The sequence below is a fragment of the Scylla paramamosain genome, chromosome 36, assembly GCF_035594125.1.
Source record: "Scylla paramamosain isolate STU-SP2022 chromosome 36, ASM3559412v1, whole genome shotgun sequence".
NCBI classification, from domain to species: domain Eukaryota; kingdom Metazoa; phylum Arthropoda; class Malacostraca; order Decapoda; family Portunidae; genus Scylla; species Scylla paramamosain.
The window spans coordinates 10,794,885-10,817,060 of NC_087186.1; the positions used below are offsets into that span (position 1 = coordinate 10,794,885).

The following is a 22,176-nucleotide window of genomic DNA, read 5'->3' on the forward strand; positions in this document are numbered from 1 at the left end:
TTATTAATTGATAGTATTTAAGTGCCTTTGTTATATTATGCTAAATGTTTGATGTTACTACTATTTCTTTTCATACAAACTACATCGATCACCACGTACACACACATGTAAATACCCTTGACATCAACTTTATAAGAGTGTATACTCAAATACGAAACAAAAACGTGTATACATATCGTTTTCTATGATTATGTTTTCGAGCACTGGCTGTAAACAAAATCAGCTGACAGTCAGTGAGCAAGTGAGAGACACGAGAAGAAGGTAACAGGAGGTGAGTAGCAAAGGACACAGCATACAGTGTAACATATACGTTGCAGCTCATGTATATCAATGAAAAGGTGACAAAGAAACAGAAAATGGATAGACAGTTGCTTAAAATCGAGGGATAGAGAAGGAAAACGGATCAAAATAGCGTGGAGAGAGAGAGAGAGAGAGAGAGAGAGAGAGAGAGAGAGAGAGAGAGAGAGAGAGATCATATCCACCCATGACAACCCATATTATTTTCACGTTTTTCTTTCTTTTCTTCTTCGTTTTGTCTCCATGAAGGTTTACTGATCTTGACTCAAAGGGCATCACTTATCATAACCTCCAAGATAAGATATAGATAAGGAAACTGGGTGAAAGCTCACAGAAGTGCTAAATAACGAGAGAGAGAGAGAGAGAGAGAGAGAGAGAGAGACATTAAAGGAATTAAATTTAACATAAGAAAGAGATCAAGGTTAATAACAAATAAATTTTACATGAGAGAAAGAGAGAGAGAGAGAGAGAGAGAGAGAGAGAGAGAGAGAGAGAGAGAGAGAGAGAGAGAGAGAGAGAGAGAGAGAGAACGATAACCGGCAGACAAGATGGACCTGAGACTAGATCACGAAATAATGAGACTTGTTACGTCACACACACACACACACACACACACACACAGTAACAATCAACAACAGTATAATTTCCCAGGACATTCAAATCGCTCACCTGTACAGATTACGGACCTTATCACCTTCCCCTTCTATCGTTTAATGGAGGCAGGTAGATAGTCAGTACTGGGAGTCAAGGTGGACAGAAGCAGCAGTCCCTTCCTAGCCATGTTCTCGCGCAGGTGACACTTGGCGCAGGTACAGACAGGTAAAGTTAATGAGGTGCTTAAGTGCGCTGCTAAGAAAGGACAGAGGACAGGACGGTAAGCTGTTTTTGTTAGGAAAGTGGTCATAAGTGACCGGTTTTATTCATTTAAGTGTCATTCGGTGCAGGTAAAGTCAATTAGATGCTAGTGTTTACCTGTATTACTAAAAAGGACGAGGGAAAGTGTAAGAGAAAAAGGAAGAAGAGCGAAAATTAACAATTCATAAGTGTAGCAGTTTATTCATCCATTCATTCATTCATTCATTCATTTTCCTGTTCATTTCTTATCTTTTGTGTGTTTTATACAAGTACTACCACGTGGAGAACTAACGGCTTCTTGCAGCTTTCCTTTATGTTCTTACGTTACGTCATTGTTATTCACACATTCATAAGTCTTTCCACACCCTCACCACATTACCCACCCATCCGCAGGTAACCATCACCCCACACCTGGTCTTCCTGCCGGTGAGAAATACAGGTGAATGTAGAATTATCATCAACACAACTTCCAGATGTTGCTTCCTGAGAGAAGTGCGAGGTTGTCTCTTCACGTGTAGCATCAGGTGAGTCTGAGAGGGTTGTGTGAGTGAGTGAGTGAATGAGTGAGTGAGTGAGTGAGTGAGTGTGTGAGTACGTGAGTGTGTGTCACGTGTGCGTCAAGAGGATGTTACGTGATAGATGAGTCACGCAGATAACACAACCAGCCTTTACTTTTAATCCTTCCTAGACCTTCCACGCCCACTCTCACGCCGTTCACGCAGCCAGGAGGTGGGTGCGGGGGCGGAAGAAGACCAACATGTCTGCTGCGGGGCGGTGGGTGAGGGCGGGGCTTCACATTTGCCTTGAATGGTTACTGGCGCTTGTGTTTGGGGCTGTGGTGGTGACGCGGCTTGGATGGGCGTGCGTGAGGGGCGCCGTGAGAGAGGGGAGGATGAGGGATGCGCCCCCGCCCTGCCTGGAGCACCCTGCCCTTGGAAGACACAAGTTTCTGAAGCTGCAAGTGGGTTTTCTTTATGTTGTTGTTGTTGTTATTGTTGTTGTTGTTGTTGTTGTTGTTGTTGTTTCTGGTGGTGATGATGGTCTTTTTTTCTCCTCCTCCTCCTCCTCCTCCTCCTCCTCCTCCTTATGTCCTATTTTTCCTTATTTTCACTTTTTTATATGTATTTTTGAATGGTTACCTTTGAAACTTTCCTTTTAACTCCATTCGCCCATTCATTCACGTATTACTAATTGACACATTCACTTTGAGGTCTTTTAAACCTTTGAAGAATTCTCTCTTTATCTCCGTTCTTCCTTTCATTAACACATTCACATAGTTTTATATCTTTTTTACTGATAACTTTCGAAACTCCCCTTATTTTTTCTTTCATTCACGTATTACCCCTTGACATTCATTTTTAGATCTATTTATTCTTTCATCGCAATCTAACGTGTCTCTCTTCCTTCACCTCACTCAGCAGAACGTTAAGCTTCATTACGTGGAAGCTGGCAACCCAGAGGCACAATTGGTGGTCATGCTGCACGGGGCACCTGACTTTTGGTTCACCTGGAGGCGCCAGATCACTACACTGAGCCACGACTTCTGGTGAGGCGCCGCTTAGTCTTGGGGTGTGTTGGGTTGGGTTTGGTTAGGTTAGGTTTGGTAGCATCAGTCTCTACCAGTAGTAGTAATGAGCGTCCCTCCTTCAGTGGGTTAGGTTAGGTTAGGTTAAGTTAGGTTTAATAGCATCAGTCTCTACCAGTAGCAGTAATGAGCATCCCTCCTTCAGCGTAGTGGCTCTGGATTTGCGTGGCTGCGGTGATTCAGACTCCCCGTCCCGCTGTTCCCAGTACACCACGTCCATCATTGCCCGGGACGTGGCCAGCCTCATCACACTGCTGGGTGAGTGATCGGGGATGCGCTGTCACCGTTATATTTGTCCAAGGGCTTGTCAACTTGGACAGTGTTTCAGTACAGGACCTCATGGCTTCTTGCAGCTTCCCATACTTTTTGTTCTTATGTTCTAACCCTCATCTTTGCATACCTTTCCTCACGCACAGGTCGGGACAAGGCTCACCTGGTGTGTGCGGGGACGGGCGGCCAGGTGGGTTGGCACATGTGTTACCATCACCCCCAGCTGGTGGCCAAGATGGTACTGATCCACGCCCCTCACCCTTACGTCATCCGCCAGCACCTCAATGCCCGCTGGACCAACTATCTTAAGTCCTGGTAAGAGAGAGAGGGAGAGGGAGGGAGAGAGGGAGAGGTAGACTGACTGTTTGCTTTGCCTTTATGTTATTTTGCTATTTCTACAAACAATCGTACCAACTTAACCCAACCTAACCTTTTTCCTTCGTCAGGTATCTTTACTTCGTCCGCCTTCCCCTACTGCCGGAGTGGGCTGCGCATTTTAGCGATAACGTTATGGTGGACCAGCTGCTGGCCCCTCTGGTGGCGGCCAAGGCAGTCACGGGGGATGAAGTGGATGCTTATAAATTCACCTTCTCCAGACGAGGTAAGGCGGATGACACTGAGGATCTTATTCTGAAACACTTATGCTCCTCCACTACATTCAAGAGGCTCTAGTTGAAGTGACACGGGTTTTTAAGGGTGTTTTTACGATTGTAGTAATATATTAGCAAGATTCCTACATTAACAGGAGAAACACTCTTGAGAACCCGGTTAATCATCTCTGTGGCCTTTGAAAATAGCCGTGGGAGAGAGAAGTAGGCATGAGGTGGAAAGTAACCTATAACAGAGAGATAGAGAAAGTGAGAGAGACCTTTACTGATCAACAAATACAAACTCCACAAATCCCACACTGAAATCAACACACAAGACAAATTTTCTCACACACACGTCACCTAACTGTTCCCCCGTCACACCTTCCCCCTCTTCACCCAACAGAGGACTGGCGGGGGCCTCTCAACCACCTAAGACAGATCGACCTGAGCAAAGTGGAGAAGGAGGAACCGCAACCAGATGTCATAACCAAACCAACGCTTCTACTGATGGGTGATGCGGATCCGGCTCTTCCTCTTGACCTCGCCTACCGCTCTGCAGGTACGTGTGTGTGTGTGTGTGTGTGTGTGTGTGTGTGTGTGTCAAGATTTTTTTTTTAGCTGATAATACGAAAAATAATAATACGAGAAAATTATACGAGAAAATCAAAGAATTAGAGCAGAAGTAGAAATATAGAAAAAGAGAGGTGAATATGAAAGGGAAGAAGACGAAGGAGAAAAATAATAAAGTAGAAATAGAAAAAAAAAAAAAAACTAGAGATGAAGACAAAAATTAATAATGATAACAACAACAACACTCACTCACTCACTCACTCGCTTTCAGAATACGTGGAACGAATTACTGTAAGACCGGTGCCGGGGCGTGGCTACCTGTCACACGTGAGTCAGGCGCCGCAGGTAAATGAAGCAATTGGGGAGTTCCTGAGGGAGATGCCTTGGCGCCCTCTGTCCCCCTTAGAATCGTCTTCCTCCAGTCCTTCGTTAATGAGCCGCGTAATGGGAGCAAGTTTAGCTGTCGTCTCCTCCACTGTGGGGAAGTAAGTGCTTGTCTTTGGCAGTAGAATGTAATGAAGGAAAATTAGTAGTAGTAGTAGCAGTAGTAGTAATAGGAGGAGGAGGAGGAGGAGGAGGAGTATAAGACAGCTGGTTGTTATGTAGTTAAGGTTGTTTGTGTGGCTGTTGAGGGTTGTTCGTTATTAATGTTTTGTTAGAGTGGTTAGGTTAGGAAGTTAGTTGATTAGTTAGATGTTTTGTTGATTTATTGTTGTTAGTACTGTTGTTGTTGTTGTTGCTGTTGTTGTTGCTGTTGTTGTTGTTGTTGTTGTTGTTTTATTTATATGTATCTATCTTGCATTTGTCTATCAGTAAGTTAGTCAGTCAGCCAGTCTATTTATTTATATGTCTACCTATCTATCTATCTATCTATCTATCTATCTATCTATCTATCTGTCTACTTGTCATCACCACACCATCACATACAGGGACTGCCACGTGTAGGACTGATGGCTTCTTGCAGCTTCCTTTGTTTACTTGTTTCTTACATAAGCTATCACTACCACCACCACCATCACCACCACCACCATTTACCAAGACCTTACTGGTGAATTTATCCTGATTGTGACCTGCCTTGACCTCCGCAGGACCACGGGGGCACTTGAAATTACCCGCGCGCTTCCCTCAGGACTCAAGACAGTGGCCCAGGGATCTATCAAGCTGGCTGAGTCCAAGTTAGGATTGGAATACGATTATTAACTTAAGCAAATAGCAATTTTCTTCTATTTCTCTCTTTTTTTGTGCTGTTCCTCAGTCTACATTTATTTTTTCTCCTTTTTTATATTCGCTATCTATTTGTTTATCTATCTATCTATCTGTCTATCTATCTATCTATCGATCTATCTTTGTATTGTAACGGCTCCCTCCTTCTGATGTGCAGTTGGTAATAAGGGCGAGGAATTCATATTTGACGTAGCCTTTATAGAGAATACAGAGTGCTCTCACCTCTCTTTCCTACACTTTCTAACACTTCTCATCGTATTCGCTACATTTTCAAAATTCTTTATAGTCCTCCATTAAAATCACACTGTTTTCTCTAGTCACGAGCACTCAGGATTGCTCTTGTACCTTTATCTTCACTATCGTACTTTGATCTTTTGTTTATGCCCTTTGACCTGTCCTTTAAGGTCCTGATAGGGTACCAGGGCTCTTCCTTTTCTTCCCTTCTTTCATAATTTTGTTATTATTGTTACTGTTATTCCTCTATTGTTTCATGTTTATTTGTGGTCTTATTATTCTCCTACCTACTATTCATCATCATTATTCGTTTCATTCTTCTTTTCCTTATTACATTATCATTCACATTTTTCCTTCATCTCGTTAATATTATTATAATTCCTCTTCTCTTCCAATTGTTATCTTATCATTGCCTTGTTTCCTCGTAATCATCATTATTTACATTCTTTTCTTGTCCTTTATTCTATTGTCCTCTTTCCTCTTAGTTATTAACATTATCCTCTTATCTCTTCCCTCTTCTTGATAACCTCGATCAGATTCTCATTGGTGAAGAGGTGAAGGAGGTGTGTGTGTGTGTGTGTATGTGTGTGTGGCAAAGAGAAATATTTGTACAATATTACTTTTTCTTGTCACATATTAAACGTATCATTTTGTTTTTATGAAATTTAAAATAAAGATAACAATGAGCCATGTATACAAGACTTTTATTTTTATTTTTTTTATTTATCTATTTATTTATTTATTTTTTATTTTTCAACCTGTATCCTTTGAACCAAATGAAAAGAAAAAAAAAAAATCTTTGTTATATGTTTTGATGTGAATATCTCGTCTATTGCAATATATTTACAAGGCAATGATAATTAACTATGAAAACTATTATGAGCACTTATGCGTATGGCTATTCACTATAGTAGTAGTAGTAGTAGTAGTAGTAGTAGTAGTAGTAGTAGTAGTTATTGTTGTAATTTTCATTGCATGGGACTTAACGTGACTTGAGAAGCATAATAATCAGGTTGTTAAGAAGTTAGAATTAATTACCACTACGTACTTATATAACTAAAAGACTCTTACCATATACAGAAATACCTAAATAAATAAATAAAAGCCATTCACTCACACACACACACACACATACACAAAAAAAAAAAAAAAAAAAACAGGACCGAAATCAACAAGAAAGCAGTACAGACTCGAAACACGCGAGACTGAGGGTTCGAAACAAGGGTCAGTGAAGCAGGGAGAGCCATTTTCAAGTCATCGCCTCGGTCCGGCATTCAGTGTCGCCGTGGCCGTGATGGAAGGAGGTCGTGCTGGTCTTCGTTTCTCTGCTGCCTTCGTCATGGTTTCTCGATTGGTTCTAGGTAAGATGAGGTGATTGATTGTTCGTGTGATAAGTGTTGTATATATATATATATATGGAGGAATGAAGGAAAGTTTCAAATATGCTTTTTCTGTTTTCTATATCCTTCCTCGTCCAGTATCAGTCCCTTCACTATTACACCTCCGTCTTGTCTCGTCCTCTGTCTAGTCTGTACTCGCAGACTTCCTACCTATGCTCTGTTTCTCAAACACTCCACTCCCTTACCTATTGTGATTTTTTCATGTTTTCCTGTTTCTCTAACACTCCACTCCCTTATCTATTGTGATTTTTCAATCACTATTCCTACTCTAGTCCTCCTCGTAGGATTGAGGGACCGAAGTTCTCCCACATATCCTTCCCACCTCTTCCTCTTAGCTTTGTACACACTCGCTTTCTCCACCACGGCACGTGCATTTTGTGACCAAATATATCACTGTAGGATATATACCATTTATTTTTTTTTTTTTTCACCGAACTGTATTTGCAGATTAGCTGAGGAGTGTCTGCGTTTTGCGGCTACGTGCAGGTTTGCCTCCCTTCTGCGCCGCGTTGTCTCCTTCAGAGTTTCGGATGAGAAGCGAGGGAGTCGATCTGGGGAGTATAGTTTTTTAGTTCCTTGGTCTGAGTTGTGAAGCTGTTGTCAATGGTGTTTGTGTATGTAAGTACAGTGATTACGGAGCAGTGCAGAGAAGATTACGGAGCGGTGCAGAGAAATTTGCAAGAGGGTGAGTAGGGGAGAAGTGAAGGATTTAGTGTTATTAATTTAATTTATTAAGCACATGGTATTAAGGTGGATTTGTTTAATTATTTCAGAGAAGCAGCGGCAGCAGGATCACTTCGGATGCGGCTGTCGGCACCACCACCACCTAGCAGTGACTTCAGCTCAGTCTCTGTATCGGACGCCGCCTCCAGCACGTAATGCTGTGTACCTGTGAGGGAACAGTGTGTGTCAGACTTGTTGGCTGTAGTGTTGCAGGAAACAAGCATTAAAGTTGTAAGAGTTCAGAGGACTCACAATTTTTCTGGTTTTTCATTTTTCTTTTTTTTTTTTATTTTTTTTTTATTTTTTTTTTATTTTTTTTTTATAATTTCTGGATGGTGAAGTGTTCAGCTTTTCTACGGACGCTCTTCGAGGTATCCGTTCCGTACAAGTCTTCGAGGTATCCGTACAGGATAGAACCTATCTAAACACTTACTTAGATAAGATCCTACCACGTACTGGATACTGGATACGGTAGTGCTGCTTACTACGTAAATGGACTGGTGACTGACAATAGTACTATCTATATACTACTACTAGTGATGAACTGAGGGCTGATAGCTGATAACTGAAGGCTGATAGCTGATCACCTTGTTCTAGACGGTTTCACTTGCGTTTCACCAAAATACGCTTGCTTAATAAATTCGCTTTTGCCTTACGCACCTGTCCCCCCCCTTCGATCCTTTTTCATCATCGGCTTCACTCCTCAGCACACCAGCACTTCGGCTACGCCCAGTGAGAGAGAGGTCTGAGACACCTTGAAGGGAGGCCTTCCTTGCTTGCTACTAGTGCAAACGGGTAGTGAAATGAAGCCGCTTCGAGGAGATTCGAGGGTATTCAAGCACCCCATCCAGGTGTTTCAGTATACTTAAAGCACTGTCCAATCAAACAGGACGGACAGCCCAATCAAACAAGGAGGACATCTAAAATATTTTAATTTGTCAAAACATTTTATTAGTGACATTAATGATACAAAAACACGTAGAAGAGCTTAATAATACTGAATTTTGTGAGGCTAATCTCTGCCAGTCTCGCCGTGTTTTCTGATTATGAAGAGGGCGGCGGGGCGGGGCGGTGGCGTCACGGGCCTGCAACCCTCGCCAGTCCCCGCCAGACCGCCCCGCCACTCCAACTCTTGCTTAACACAATGAAGTCGTTGTAACAAAATGTCTTTGTACTCGCGTGGGAACAAGTTACTGGCGGCGGCGCCGAGGGTGGTGGTGGCGTGACGGTGGTGGGCCAGCTGCCTCTCACTGCATATATACTACGTACACACACTTGCATACATAAAATCCATACTTATACATACATTCATACTTACATACATGCATACATACAGGCACACGTAGGTACAGACACAATACATGAGCACTACCACAAATATTATGACATTAAAATTATGAATGGAATAAAATCTTAATAGATATCATACATTATAAAACTGGAGTATTAAAATATTAAAAACTATAAGCTTTGAATTTTTCTTTTTTAAGATTTTTAAGACCGCCATCGCGCTCGGCATTCAGCACAGACATCGTGTAACTGATACAGTTTACGAGGATCAAACTAGTTAGTTGTGAGCTTGGCCAGGCAGACCTGACCGCGTATTTGGAGTTTCGATAAAATTAAAATGCACATGCGTGCACCTTCACGCTGGTTGCTGTGCACGTGTGCACACGTGGGTGTACACGTGCACACAGTCCGGCGTGGGCGTGGCTGGGTTTCAGACACTGAGCAACACACGCTGCCGTTGCCGGCCACGCTCGTCTGTCTTCGTCGATGGATCGCGTCGAGTGATAAACTTTTCCCTGAAATGAAATGGGCGGCGGTGAGTGGTGCGGCGCCGCGGTGGCGTGCCGGCCGCAGCCACCCAGCACTCGCCCACATGCCTCGCTGCAAGGCCCGCACACCACTGGAAGGAATGACAACCTTAATGGAAAACTAACAATTTGGCAGGAGGTCAGGATGGCAGGATGGCAGGATGGCAGATGGCACCACCTGGGGAGCGGCTCAGTACCTCGGGAAGGGTGGAGGAGGGCCTGGGCGGGTCCCGCTGGACCTGTCCTTTCACACTACACTATGTACACTGTACAGGCCCATGGCACACGGCACCCACGCGGTGCCCCTAGTGGTGGTCACGGTAGCGGCCCCGAGGCTCCTGCGAGGCGCGGGACCCGTGTCTTGTCGCCGAGGATCCCCGGCGCTCAATCCTCTCCCGCGCATCTAAGGGGCGGGAGCGATCCTGGCTGCGGGGGCGGGAAGAGTTGGAGCGGCGGCCGGCGAGGTGGCCGGTGCCATGGCTGGTCGGACGGTGGCTGGGTAGACTCTGGCGCGGGTCTTCCCACTCGCCGTATCGGTCCAGCCGCCGCTCCTGGGCCCTCATCTCTTGGGCTCTCCGCTCCTCCGCCTCCAGGTCGTCGCTGACGTAGCCGTTGTTGCTATACACCTCCATGATGGGCAGGCTCTTCCGACCGCCGCTGCCGGGTACCAGGTCAGGGCCGCCGCGTCGCGAGGTGACGCCCTTGCTCAGGCTGGACTCGCTAGACTCCTCGCCAGACGTGCCCAGACCCAGGTCTTTCTCCAGACTGTGTCCGTCATCCTTGATGGAAGCGCCGTGAGGCACTAAGGTGCCGGGACGCACTCGGCTGCCGGGCCCTTCGGGGATCACGCCGTTAAGTGCCGGGAGGCCGCTGTGAGGACGCGGGATCTTCAGGCCACTTGGGTCCCTGGGGTCCACAGGGGTCAGGTCGTTGCCATGCACATAGAAAGGATGCGCGTGGTTTCTGGAAAGCGGGGATACTTCCCTCTTCTTCTTTGTGCAGGAGCCCGGGCCCATGAGGGACAGCAGCACCGGCAGGAGGAAGATTCCGTGCATGGCACCGAAGAAGATGACCAGGAAAACAGTCTTGAAGAAGGTGATGAATATGTAGGAAGGAGCGAGGATGAGTGCAGTGATGCCCAGGATGGTAGACAGGCCGCCCTGCAAGATGGGCAGGCCCAGGGCATAGAGACATTCGCGCACGCGCTCCTCGGGAGTGTCCACCTTGGCTGCCAGATAAGCATACGAGATATGAGCTGAGAAGTCCACACTGAAGCCGATACACATGATGAGGTTGATCATTGATATGGAGTCCAGGTTGACATTCCACAGAGTCATGTAGCCCACGACGCCGATCTCAATGGACACGATGGAGAAGGCGACCCACAGCGAGCACAGTGGGTTGGGGATGAAGATGAGCGACACCACCATCATGACGGCTGCCGCCAAGCTGATGGCCTGGATACTTGTGGTCCGCACCAGCACGTACTGAAACACCAACAACAGTCACCAACATTGCAAAAGATCAACTGCAACACACCATACACACAAGAACTAAATTATCAAAATCTATGGAAGCAGTGTTAAGTTATCTCACATGAATCATATATACTTCAGTGCCTTGTGACTTTAGAATACCAAAACACGCCAAACCAAACATCACACGCACACAAACTGAACCCTCAGACCTCCACAGAAACAACGTCTTGAACTCCAACCAAACACTCCAGAGCCTCGTGACCTCAACGCACCCCAACACACCAAACCAAACACGCCTCTCACCTGATCGAAGAAGATGAAGAACGGATTGAACACAGTCACGTTGAATTTCGACTCGGACGCAATCTTCCTCAGCCCCTCCATCATGTCCTTGTCCGCGTTGGCGTCCTTGATCTGGTAGGTCTGGATGATGAAACGCGATGCCACGATACGGGTGTAGTCCTCATTGAAGGTCACATCTAGAGCATACGGATTGGCCTCTCCGGCTAGGTATATCTGGAGGAGGAGGAGGAGGAGGTGGAGAAAGAGGGGAAGTTACGATATGATGTTCCTTCAAAGTAACACAGATGGTTCACAAATTCAAAGCAGGACAAGACAAGGCGAGGCAAGACAAGACAAGAACTCCATACAAGTTCGAAAAGGGACAAATGGTTTACACACTAGACAAGACAACTGATCCACACATATGAGAAAAAACAACTGGTTCCATTCACACACGCTCAAAATGGGACAAAATGCCGCCAGCTCACCTCTCTCAGGGTGGCGATGAATTCCTCCTCAGTGGTCACGTTCAGTCCCAGGTACTCCATATTTCTGTCGAGGAAACTGAACCAGTGAGTGATCCAGGACTCGGTGTATAACGGGCCGCCCACTATGTAAGACACGTTTTCGAATTGTTGGTGCAGCTCCATCAGTCCTCTCTGCGTCTCCGGGTCACTGTAGTTTACGTCCCCGGTGATCACAACCTGGAAAAATGGCTCGGATAAAGTTTCCTCTCTTGAACGTTTCGATGTCTCATAGCATCTACTTTTAACAGGTTTAACAGGATAAAGAAGAACAGAGGGATACATACAGTAGACCCAAGAATCCCCAAGAAACGAAGCCACAAAGTCCATTAACATGAGACAATAAGGAGAGGCAGGATAAGGGAGAACAGAGGGGCACATACAGTACAGTAGTTGCAGTTAAGTGATGCCACAAAGTACAGAGAATAGAGGGAGGATAAGCAAAGACAGGATGAGGAAAAACAGTGGCTTAAATACCTGTATTCTGTAAGGGAACTCTCTGAAGTACTTGTCCTCGCGGTCGTAGAAATCGACAGAATAGGAGTCATCTCGCGAGAGTCTGCGTCGCTCCAGCCCTTCCTTGACCATGGTGCACCCCCAGCACGCCACCAGCAGGTAGATCAAGAACACCATCACCACCAAGGCTGCGGGAGGCGAGGAGGTTATTCAATGATGCCCTTAACACAACTTAACCACCCACTCACTCACCGAAAAACATCAAGACTTTGGTAAATCTTAAATGAACAATCTTCCAATCCCACGTGTTACAATGAACAATCTTTCAGTTCTTTATATGTAAGAGTGGACAACATTCCAGTTCCTTTGTATGCTGGAATGAACAAAAATCCCAGAATTCAGACAAATAATCTTTCTGTTCTACGCGTTGAAATGGACAAATGTTATAGATGCGCTGCAAGAGAACAAGATGCCTTTCTCACCTTTAATGGCCGGGATGTTGAGGAAGCGAGCCACGTAGTCCCTGAAGAAGGCCATGAGGGCGTGAGGTTTGTTATCCATCGGGTTGTGTGGGTCTTGCTCGCTGATGCCACCCGTGCAGAACACCCGGTAACAGTAGTTCTCGTTCACTGTAAGCAGAGAAAGTTACGGGATCCGTCAGCATAAACAAACACACAACCACACACACACACACACACACACACACACACACACACACACAAAGCAAAACTACAGACACACGCAAACACACGCAGACGAACGTACACAAACAACGCAACTACACGCCCGCACACAAACGCAAGGAAAAACGCAAACATACGAAAACAAATGTAGATACACACGCAACACGCAAAAAAAGAAAAAAAAACACACGCAAAAACTTCCATGTAAACTCTATTCACTAATTACGCCAAATGAATCACTCCAAAATACAAATCCCCCTAAATACAATGAAACAAACACACGCAAGCACACAAACTATACAGACTCCATCCACCAATCACCACAAATAACTAATTGACGTAAAAAAATAAATAAACAAATAAATAAATAAAAAAATAAACTATAGCGACCTTAACTTTCACTTGTAGTTACAGAGAAAAGGCGTTTCGTATCAAAGCAGCACCGCATCACCTACCTGTTTCAGATTTGGCCTTGATTTTTTGACAAGTGAAGCCGTGCCTTTGTCCCTTCTCCATGTAGCCTGAGAGTGCCATGCAGCCGCCGAAGAAGGTGATGTGCCACAGGTATGTCGTCAGCACCGCCGTTCCTGCAGTGATAAGAACACTTTAGTACGAATTTCCCCAAAAATTTTACCGGAGCAACAAGATATGGTTAAAAATTTTGCCGTATGTACAAGAAATGGTCGAGAAATTTAACGTACCATCAGGAAACAGTTAGAAAATTAGCCTCAATACAAGAGATGATCAAAAATTTTACCACGACTACGAAAAATGGTTAAAATTTTACCACAACTGCAAGAAAAGCCAAGAAAAATATCGCAGCTTCAATAAAATTTTAAAAAATCCTCAACTACGAGACTAGTTTTCTTTTATTTAATTTATGGAGAAAAGGAAAGACTAACAAAATCTACACATACTGCTTGAAGAATTCTCACAAATACCTCCTTAATACCAGTAACAAATTCACACACATTTAACACCTTGAGTGATAACTGACGTCGTGATGAAGGGAACACTATGCCACTTGCTAGACAAAAGGTGTGGAAATTTAATCATCACAATAATAAGTAAGTGGAGCGGTAATAACACTTCCCCACTTTCCCTCCCACACGCCACTGACACAACCACGAACACGCGCCTCTCTCCTGCCTCACCTGTAGAAAGGCTATTCACCTGTAGGAGACAAACTCACGTAAAGTCACCTTCAGAAAGCATAACCTACTTGTAGAAAGACGCGCTAACCTGTAGAAAGAAAAAAAATTTACCTAAACTCACACAAACACCTGTAGAAATCAAATCATATCTAAATTCACCTGTAAGAAGAGCAGCTCACCTGTAGAAATACTAACTAACCTGTAGAAAGAAACCTAAACTCATCTATATGAAGACAAACACCTTTAGAAGACATTTACTTGAAGAAAGACGAACACCTGCATGAAGCCAGACTCACCTGTGTAGAGGCAGAAGATTTGGACGCAGGGGAAAGGCGTGATGGCGCCGATAAAGAATGAAATCATGTCCGTGATGGAGGTGATAGTCACGCTGACGGCGGCATCAGCGAAGGTCTGCGCCATCCTGTCGGGCACCGAGTCTTGGATCTTCGTGCGGCGCCAGGCAGCCAGCATCACGAAGCTGTCGTCTATACCTATGCCTGCAGGAGGAACGGAGAGGCTTAGTTCCTCCTTCGTCAGGTTGCGATTGGTTAGGTTTGGTTGGGTGAGCTACAACTTATGACACAAAGAAAACGTGACACAACTTATGACACAAAGGGAACATGGTTTCTAGGTTTAGTTAGGCTAAGTGAGATTGTTGATTTGGCACTGAAAGAAAATACAAGTGAAACCTAATTGTCTATGGAAGCCTTGAGCGAACGGTTTTGTGAATGAAAGGAAAGCTAAACCATGGAATGAGAGGAAAAGAGAAGCACTAAAAGAAAAATAAATAGAACGTATGAGAAAGGATCTAGAATAGAAAAAAAAAGAAAACACGGAGAACAGTTAAAAGAATACACAACAAACCACGAACCAGACAAACAACAAAATACACTAAACAAACAACACTTAGAAGACAAATAACGACCACAGAAACCGTAATAGCAGCCACAACAACAGCAGGAGGACCAGAGGACACCAAAATACCTTCTCCTCCCTGACACCACGCCAGGGCGCAGCTATAAGGAAGAGAGCTGTCCTGTCTAGCATCCCAAACACCGAAGCGGCAGCCAAGAGATGGAAGAACTGAATACAGATAAGGTTCTTTGGGTTTATCTCCCCTATACATTATTTCCCGACGTCCCTCAAATGACCCCTCGTAGCGGTGGGCGTCTGGGCGTGTACGAGTATCTATGTACTATGGCATACGAACCAGGGTGTATATATTGTAGTTCCGTCACTGGAGTCATGCTGGAGTTATGCCAAAACTTTCACTTTCACAGGATTGCAAGAATGTGCTACCCGCTGTAGCCTGTCACACCATCACTCACTGCGCACGCACACACACACACACACGGTACGCCTTCAAAACAACATGACACTTTCTTTTTAAACAGTTCAATGTCCCCTGTTCTTCCTCCTTTCCTTTCCTCTCCTCTCCTTTCTCCTCTTCCTTGTCCTTCCCTTCCTTGACAATTGTTTTCTCTTCTGTCTGGTCTCAAATTTGTCTCTACCATACCTCCCCTTTCTCTCTTCTCTACTCTATGTTTATCCTAACCTAATTCTGCCCTTTCTCACTCTTCCTCTGTTCCTATTTCTCTTTTATTCTCTTCTCTTCTTCCTCCTCTCTGCTCTCCATTTTCCTACCTCCCCCTCCCTTACCCTCTCCCACTGTCCATCTTACCTCCTCTCTTCCCCTTTCCTCCCACCCGCAAGTGTCATCAGGTGCTATCAAAAGCCATCCCCATCATTCTCAGACCACAAGGCAGTCAAGATCTCGTTTCCCGTTTTCCCTGCCTTGATGCGCCGCCTCTCCCATCACACAGCCTTCAAACGGCTCTCAAAGTGCGTAGTGATGGGAGAGGGAGAAGAAGGAGGGAAGGAGGGAGGGAGGGATGGGTGGAGTAATTAGTGATAAGAATGGAGTGAGAGGGAGGGAGAGGAAGGGGAGTAGGAGTAAGAGGGTGGAGGCAGCGAGGGACAGTTTTAAATGGTGTGTGCGTGCGTGTGTGTGTGTGTGTGGGGCTGGTCTACACACACACACACAGGTAGACACGGCTTCAGCTGCACGTCTAGTCACCTTCAGTTTGAATAATGTTTACCTGACGCAGCTCAAGGTTGAGGACGGAGGGCGGCGAGGCGAGGCACCGCGCTCCTCGTCGGGGAAAGAAAACGACAAACAACTGATAAAAAAATTACTTTACAGCGAAATCCCAATGCAAGAAGAACTGCTGATCTTTGCTAGTACGCTTACGTAGAATAAGTCAATGTTTAATAATTCAAATAGTGAAGATATCGTTTATCATCACACAAAGTCGTTTTACTGTAAATTTCTTTCTATTCATGGGAACACGAGGGAATTAAGATATTTCGAAATTAACAAAAGTATCGATCATAAACATTTTACAACAGTTATATATATAATCTTGCTTCAAGGCCTGATCCTCCTTTGTCTATCTATCTATTTGTCTGTCTGTCTGTCTCTGTCTGTCTGTCTGTCTGTTCAGCCTTGTGGGGGCAAGGGGGCAGGGCTTTCCGCTTCCCCCCCACCCCCCACGAAGGCTTCCCACAAGGTCTGCTGCTTTGGGAAGGTCCACCTCTATTCAGTTAAGATAGTTTAGCCTTCCTCTGCCCCCACTACTTCAATGTAGACGCACTAACCTCTCCACACAGTTTCCTCTTCCACAAACATACGTACAGACACAGTCACTTACATTCCCTCTCAATGGTCTTAGTAAGAGTCTAAAAATATTACTTTGCTCTACTCCATTAAAGGTCAGAGTGATTGAGTGACCAGATGATTCACAGCCTCACAAAACAGTCTCCGTGTAACGTGGTGTAGTTGTGATACTGAACATGGCGCAATAGATGTGATGTAAGCAATGTGTGTGTAGTCTTTTTTTTTCTTCTTTTACATAAACATCATCAGTGTGTGCGTCTCGATGTGGGATGTATTAACAAGACAAAGACGTAGGATTATCTGTTGTTGTTGTTGTTGTTGTTGTTTCCCAGTCAGCCAAACTTTAGTCCAGGTTTGCGTTAAGTTTCTTTAGTTTAGAGGCTTAGAAAATGGTTCATCCTAGTAGTACATCCTCTGGAGTCATTTAGCTAAGTCCTTTAGTGGCTCAGAACAACCCACGTCCTTCCACTGCAGTTTTATTTCTACAAAAGCTAAGTCGATTTCTACAAGAGCTAATCAATTTCTTCAATAGCTTAGGAGAGTCCACAGTTTCCCATTAGCTTCTATTATTAATTCACACAATCTTTCTTTTCCGCTCAACATAAACACGGTAGTCTCTGCTATTCTCTATTTCCACAACGGCATTGAAGACAGGAACACTCTTAGGGGACGCTGTTTGCAATCTCCCGGGAATGCAGGAGTACACGTTCTAAGCTTCTTCCTGTTTTTAAGTGAACAAAGCGTGTTTTTGCCCCCAAGACGCCTCACGAAGTCTCAGGGTCGCCTTCCCCACCTCTGAAAGCACCGCTACCGACTTCTGGCAGGCGAGGCAAAGCGAGGCAAGGCGAGGATCACGCTAGAAATATTCTTGACTAACGAACGCTGCGCAAGGTTACCATTCCGATGTTATTAGTGCCCTGTGGAACCCCGCGAGTCGTGAGGGAGGGTCCTGGGGTTTGAAGGTGACTTTAGGGTGACTCAAAAGTGATTTTTGGGTTGTTTCTGGATGACTGGGATTATTTTAGGGTAGTTTTGTGATATCTTGGGGTGATTTGGGGTCATTTCCGGTGATTTTTTGGGGTTATTGAGGAAATTCGAGAGATAAGGTTATTTTGCGGTTGTTTTGGTTGATTTCGGGGTTATTTTGAGGTTAGCTTGGAATGATTTAGTGGGCCGAGGTGGTTTTTGGGGTTTGGGGAATTTGAGGAGATTCTGAGGATAATTCTGGAGTTATTCTGAAATCAATTATCTTTAAGTCACTTTGGAATTAGTGCAGTTAATCTGGGGAGGCTCATTTTTTAAAGGATTCTTGAGTTGTGGTTAAGAAACATGGCTGGAAGGCCGCAAGTGGCAGGAGGTCAAAGGACAACGCGGTAATCACTGAAAGAAAAGAACGAGGGAGTGAGTGGCAAGAAACGAACCTCAGAGTGGGTGCAGAAGAACGAACACCCCGCAAAACCTGCTCCGCCACAACCCTTGAGATATTTTAGGGACGTGGCGCGCGATGGAAAGAAAGGTGTGGAAGGTACGTACATGTGAGGCTTTCAGTGGGTCAGCATGGCCGTACAGGGACTACAGAGGTGGTTACAGGGAACTGCAGGGTATTTATAAAACTTTTACAGGGGGGATTACAGGTTTTACAGGGGTTACAGGATAGGGGGTTTTACAAGAGTTTAGAGGAGGTTATAGAAGGCTACAGGGGTTTACAGAGGGTTATAGAAGGTTACAGGGGTGTACAGAGGGTTATGGAAGGTTACAGGAGTTTCTAGAAGGTTACAGGGGTTTACATGGGTTTCCAGTGAGCTATTGGGGTTTATGGCGGAGTTACAGGGGAGTTACAGGTACCTTCGAGCGTGAACACTGGCCAAGGTTGCTTCAGGCGACGGGACAATGTTTACAACTGACCTCCTACCTCTCCCTTCCCCATTACCCTCTTGCATTCCACCTTCCTCTCCTCCCTCTCCTCTCGCTCCCTGCAGAGTACACACCCGGAAAACAGTCATGATGAGGCTTATTCGCTGTTCGCCACTCACTCGCCAGTCAAGGTCTCCGCCATTGCTTTTGTGAATAGAGTTGTTCATTCCAGCAGATTATCTCGTCTCCAGCCAGTGGACTTTTGTTGTGTGTACTGTGCAAGTCTTATCATTAGTGTAGGGACTTTGTGTTGCTTCTATATGTTTCTCTTCCAGCGTTACAGTCTAGCAAAGTCTTTTCCAGTAATAGTATCGTAACTAATTCGATACGCAGTACTACAATATGAGGTTTTCTGGTGTCTATGTAGGTTGTGTTTCTTTATTACCTAGTCTAATCCATCCAAGACCGTATCATCCTATCCTTATCCATGTTAACCCACCCAAACCTACATTCCCAATAAACACATTTGTTCTAACTCATCCAGACACAACCATATTCTATCCCTATCCATTCTCACACAACCAGATTCCACTTCATCCATCTCCATTTATTCTAATCTATCCACATGCTACCTTATCCTATTCAGATCCAAGCATATCCTATCCCTAATCTCTTCCCATTACACCTTATCAACCCATCCTTACCCAAGCATATCCTACCTCGCTTTATTTCAAAACATTCCTATCCCCCCCCCACCACACACACACACCTCATCTCGCTCTGTCCCCACCTATCCTAATGCAGCCTCACTCCTCACCACCTTATGTACATGTTACCTTGTGTCAGGCAGACAGGCAGAAAGGCAGACAGACAGACACACAGACAGTGGTGTTTGCATTGCTGGTGGTGCAAACACTCACACTCAGTAACTTTTTTTCTCTTTTTTTTTCTGTGTGTGTGTGTGTGTGTGTGTGTGTGTGTGTGTGCTTGACATTTTTTCTCAAGGTAATTTTATGCGTGTCAAGTGAGTGAGTGAGTGAGTGAGTGATTGAGTGAGTGAGTGAGGCCTCGACCCTCGTCTCGTGACACCATAGCCTTTTAATGAACCGCATTTCATTTGATAGACGTTATTTGTTTCCATCTCTCTCTCTCTCTCTCTCTCTCTCTCTCTCTCTCTCTCGACAGATGGTAGAAGTTTCATATCACTCAACATTTACACACACACACACACACACTCGACCTACATACAAATGTACACATATCGCCACCATCTTGGGAAATCCCTCACCATTATTCCTTCCATTAGTCACACGCATGTCATTTCCATTTCAGGCAGTCAGGAGTCGTCAGCGGCCACAGGAGGTTCCGTCAGGAGGTGATTGGTTGTCGAGTGTATACCAGTAAGATTTGATTTTTTTTCTCTTCTTTTCTTTGTCTATTTTGCTTCTTCTTTCATTACTTTTTTTTTCGTTTTTCGCTTTTATTTTCATCTGGAGTAAGCTTTTTTCTTGTCTTTTTTTTCTTTTGCTTTGATTCGTAATTACTACATTTCTTCCGAGTTTATTATTCTTTTCTTTCTCCTGTTTCCAATTTGTTTTGGTTGATCGTCCTCTTTATTTTATTTTCCTCTTTTCTTTTCAGTAAGTGACGCACCTGTGTCGCACCTGTGACGCGGGGACTGGAGTGTTTTCCGGCTTCCGTTTTCTAAATCTGGACCGGATATTCTAACAACTCAGGATTTCCGAGTGAGGAGTGGATTGCTTGAGGATCCCCCTATCCCCCCTGGCAGCTGGGTGTGAGAAGGAGGGAGAGGGAGAGGGAGAGGGAGGGAGCAGGTTTCAGTAACAGGTAACCAGGGTTGTCTCAGATCTAGGTTACTTTCCTTAAACTTGTGTTGTTGTTGCCTTTAGTAACGTGGGAATACAAGTAAAGTGATTGTTCATGTTCTTCTTTTCTCTCACTAAGGGATACACAGACAGGAATGGCGTGTCATGCTCCCTGCCTCTGTGCCGCTGTGCTGTGCTACAGAGTGGTGATTGATGAGTACTGCTCGTCCGCTGCCCACCGCCCCTGACCATTCCCAAGACCACACAGCCTCCCGCAGTCTCCTAATCGGCCTCGCGTCGTCATGGCCTTGTTAGCCAATCCGCCGCCCAGGGTCTCCCGTTCCCCTACACTCCTGGCAACCCATTCTCATTAAAGCTGCCACGTCTGCCACACAATGACACCCTCCCTCCCTCCCACTCCCTCCTCCGTCCTCCCCATAACCTTCCACGCCGGCTCCTTTCAGCTCATTCATTCGTAGCAGGACGCTGGCCAGCCCGCCTCGTCCCGCCCCGCCTCGCGTGGGGCCTCACACTCCCCGCAGCGCCACCCCTCCTCCCCTCCTCGCGCCGTGACCTCACAGCGACTAAATGCTACAGAAGTAGATTTCCTGGAGAAAACTGCGAGCACACAAAGGCTTCTGAGGAGGCGTTTCCTCAGGCGAGGTTTTGACCTAACCACTGAACTTTCACCGTGCGGCTCGGGTCCCCAACAGGGCGCGGGGCGCTCTGCCCCACTGCAGCGGTTCCCACCTTGGGATGATGTAGGCCCGGGCGGCGCTGCGAGTGTACCGCGGTGGTAGGCGAGCCTTGACCCGTTCAGCCTTGACTCAAAAACCGCGGGCGAAAGTTTGGGAGCAGCTGAATGGCGAGCCTGGAGCACCTGGCGCGCTGCTGACGCTGCTCCGGTTTTTTTTTCTCTTTGTAGTTCCGGTTACAAGACATTGACCAGGCGGGGAGCGAGGCACTGTGCCTTCGGTGGCCCGCGCTACAGTGGTGCCCCGCTCAGGCCTCTGCCCAGCGGCTTGTGTCTGCTGCCGCGACGCCTCGGGGCAGTAAGCCCCATGCCCCTACCCCGCGCCGCCACGCAGGCCCACTCTCCTGGTCACAAGAAAGTGCACGGCGAGCGAGTGTCCCTGAAGGGACAACAAACTTTATCAGTACTCGCCAGGCATGCAGGCACTTCCGCACACGCAGGCAGGCAATATTCAAGAATACACGATTGGACAAGTACACGTTTACTTCCGGACGGGGGGGCGGACGGATGGACACACGGACAAAGACGCATAACAGACACGGAGGTCGCCCAGGTAAAAATAGCCAGGTAAAACATGGAAAGAAAAAAAAAAAAAAAAGCCACAGCAAAAATAGCTCGACACAAATTAGCCAGGTAGACACAACACTAATTACTCCCCCTGACGCAACCACCACCACCACCACCACCGCTGCTGCCGTCACAAGGGGGGGAAGGCTCGCTGGCCGCTGCCCAGCCCTCGCCTGAACAAGGTTCCGGGGGCCCTTAAGTGCAAGTGCCGCGAAAATTCCTGGCTAGACAGAGCGGGGAGTGGGTGCAGGTGCGCGGGAGGGAAGGAAGGAAGAAAGTAGGAGGGAATCAGATGCAGCGAGAAAGGAAGAAGGAAGAGAAGGAAGAGGTGAAGGCTGAACGCACGAGGGAGAATG

General features: G+C 45.8%; 2 protein-coding genes and 1 long non-coding RNA gene across 14 annotated transcripts in view; 2 read left to right on the forward strand and 1 right to left on the reverse strand.

Annotated features, from left to right (window-relative positions):
* Positions 1-217: 217 nt before the first annotated feature.
* On the forward strand, positions 218-6,319 carry LOC135090982 (epoxide hydrolase 3-like). 4 transcript variants are annotated; one of them, XM_063988253.1, is made up of 10 exons: positions 218-271; positions 1,546-1,676; positions 1,841-2,113; positions 2,571-2,698; positions 2,883-2,995; positions 3,154-3,322; positions 3,454-3,608; positions 4,001-4,156; positions 4,439-4,652; positions 5,256-6,319. In XM_063988253.1, the coding sequence occupies exons 3-10, from the start codon at positions 1,910-1,912 to the stop codon at positions 5,365-5,367; spliced, it is 1,251 nt and encodes a 416-aa protein (XP_063844323.1). In that variant the 5' UTR covers positions 218-271; positions 1,546-1,676; positions 1,841-1,909; the 3' UTR covers positions 5,368-6,319. The 4 variants fall into 4 exon arrangements, with proteins under 4 accessions (XP_063844323.1, XP_063844322.1, XP_063844325.1 ...); XM_063988252.1 differs by lacking the exon at positions 218-271 and adding an exon at positions 961-1,116; XM_063988255.1 differs by lacking the exon at positions 218-271 and adding an exon at positions 961-1,116 and having other exon boundaries at positions 2,574-2,698.
* A 581-nt stretch (positions 6,320-6,900) lies between these two features.
* LOC135090985 (uncharacterized) lies at positions 6,901-8,006 on the forward strand. Its single transcript, XR_010262226.1, has 2 exons — positions 6,901-6,986; positions 7,799-8,006. It is a non-coding gene; the product is annotated as an uncharacterized LOC135090985 (long non-coding RNA).
* A 670-nt stretch (positions 8,007-8,676) lies between these two features.
* The window catches only part of LOC135090976 (patched domain-containing protein 3-like), a 104,611-nt gene continuing 91,111 nt past the window's right edge, over positions 8,677-22,176 (reverse strand). For all 9 annotated transcript variants that reach the window (XM_063988229.1, XM_063988233.1, XM_063988228.1 and 6 more), the window contains 7 exons: positions 14,439-14,639; positions 13,444-13,575; positions 12,788-12,934; positions 12,327-12,493; positions 11,814-12,029; positions 11,347-11,559; positions 8,677-11,052 (listed from right to left, as the gene is read on the reverse strand). In XM_063988229.1, coding sequence (XP_063844299.1) covers positions 9,871-11,052; positions 11,347-11,559; positions 11,814-12,029; positions 12,327-12,493; positions 12,788-12,934; positions 13,444-13,575; positions 14,439-14,639 — 2,258 coding nt within the window. In that variant the 3' untranslated portion in view covers positions 8,677-9,870. The remainder of the gene's footprint in view (positions 11,053-11,346; positions 11,560-11,813; positions 12,030-12,326; positions 12,494-12,787; positions 12,935-13,443; positions 13,576-14,438; positions 14,640-22,176) is intronic.